At 23.3% G+C, this 1,690-nt stretch overlaps 1 protein-coding gene across 1 annotated transcript; it reads left to right on the plus strand.

The window, feature by feature from the left end:
• Positions 1 to 38: 38 nt before the first annotated feature.
• PGSY75_0043800 (putative EMP1-like protein) lies at positions 39 to 1,268 on the plus strand (the record flags this gene model as incomplete). The annotated part of the gene is made up of 1 exon (XM_018783552.1): positions 39 to 1,268. A coding segment is annotated over one exon (1,230 nt), but the record flags the coding sequence as incomplete, so codon positions are not given.
• Positions 1,269 to 1,690: the final 422 nt, after the last annotated feature.

The following is a 1,690-nucleotide window of genomic DNA, read 5'->3' on the forward strand; positions in this document are numbered from 1 at the left end:
ATACATATACATCTACATATATATCCATATCTTTACAGAAAAAACCTATACTTCGTCCTACGAAACTTTTTCGTATTATTGATATACCCCAAAACGATTACGGAATACCTGATGAAACATCCACCAATAGGTATGTTCCTTACAGAAGTGCTGAATATAAAGGCAAAACATACATATATGTTGAAGGAGAAGAAACGGACGATTACACACATATTTGGGATATATCTTCCTCTGACCTAACTTCATCAGAAAGTGACGTGGAAGAACTAGATATTAATGATATATATCCATATAAATCCCCTAAATATAAAACTTTGATCGAAGTAGTACTAAAACCTAGTACAAATAATAATGTACAAGATAATTATACAGATGATGTGAAAGATAATAGTGATAAACTCACCCATAAACTTACAGATGAGGAATGGAATCAATTAAAACAGGATTTTATTTCGCAATATTTACAAAATATACCAAAGGATTTACCTAATGAAAATACCATTGATGATAATTTCTATATGGATACACAACCTAACATTATACATAATAATATGGAAGAAAAACCTTTTATTACATCTATTCAAGATAGAAAATTATATAGTGATAACGATGTTTTTAGTTATAATATAGATTGGAATGTTCCCAAAAATGATAATAGGACTACCAATATCATGAATGATCCAAAATATGTTTCAAATGATCAATATACTGGAATTGATCTAATCAATGATTCATTATTATGTGGTAATGATATATATGATGAGTTATTGAAAAGAAAAGAAAATGAATTATTTGGAACAGATTATCCGAAACATACATCAACAAATCGTGTTCTCAAGGGAACACATAGTGATCCTATAAATAATCAAATAGATTTGTTCCATAAATGGTTAGATAGACATAGAAATATGTGCAACCAATGTAATAATAAAGAGGATATTTTGAACAAATTGAATGAAGAATGGAATAAAGAAAATAACGAACATGTATTGTATACATCGTCAAATGATATTCACAAATTTAATGATGAAACATATAATATGATTAATGAAAATACTAATGAACTTAATGATATAACAACTCTTGAACATCGTGGATCAACAAATATTCCTCCTAATGATCTTACAACAACAAATACGAATGTTCAAACAAAGAATTTACGCACAAATATATCTATGGATATACATTTTGATGAAAATAATAATAATGTGTTAACCACTAATGTAAAAAGGAACGAAAATCATTGGGAAAATTCGTATAATTTATGATGATATAGAAAATAATTATAAAAAATATGAAACAAATAATAATAATTTAATTGGCCATGAAAACAATTATATGAATTTAAAAAGGATTGTTTCTAGATAATATATTTATAAAAAATTAAAATAAAAACTTATTCCAATATGTAATATATCCAATATATAAAATATATCTATATAACAAATTATTTATTTACTTATTTTGTTTTTTTAAATTTCTTCTTTAATAGAAATGTAATTTTTATTTTTTTTTTTTTTTTTTTTTTTTTTAATCAGTCTCTTTTTTTGTATTTATAATGTTAAGATATATACTTATACATTATTATAAAAACAAAATATTTTAAATATTTCTTAATTATTTTGTATTATGAAATATTATATAATATATATCATAACACATATATATTATATTTTAAAAATTATTCAAA

The sequence above is a fragment of the Plasmodium gaboni genome (assembly GCF_001602025.1).
Source record: "Plasmodium gaboni strain SY75 chromosome Unknown, whole genome shotgun sequence".
NCBI lineage: Eukaryota > Apicomplexa > Aconoidasida > Haemosporida > Plasmodiidae > Plasmodium > Plasmodium gaboni.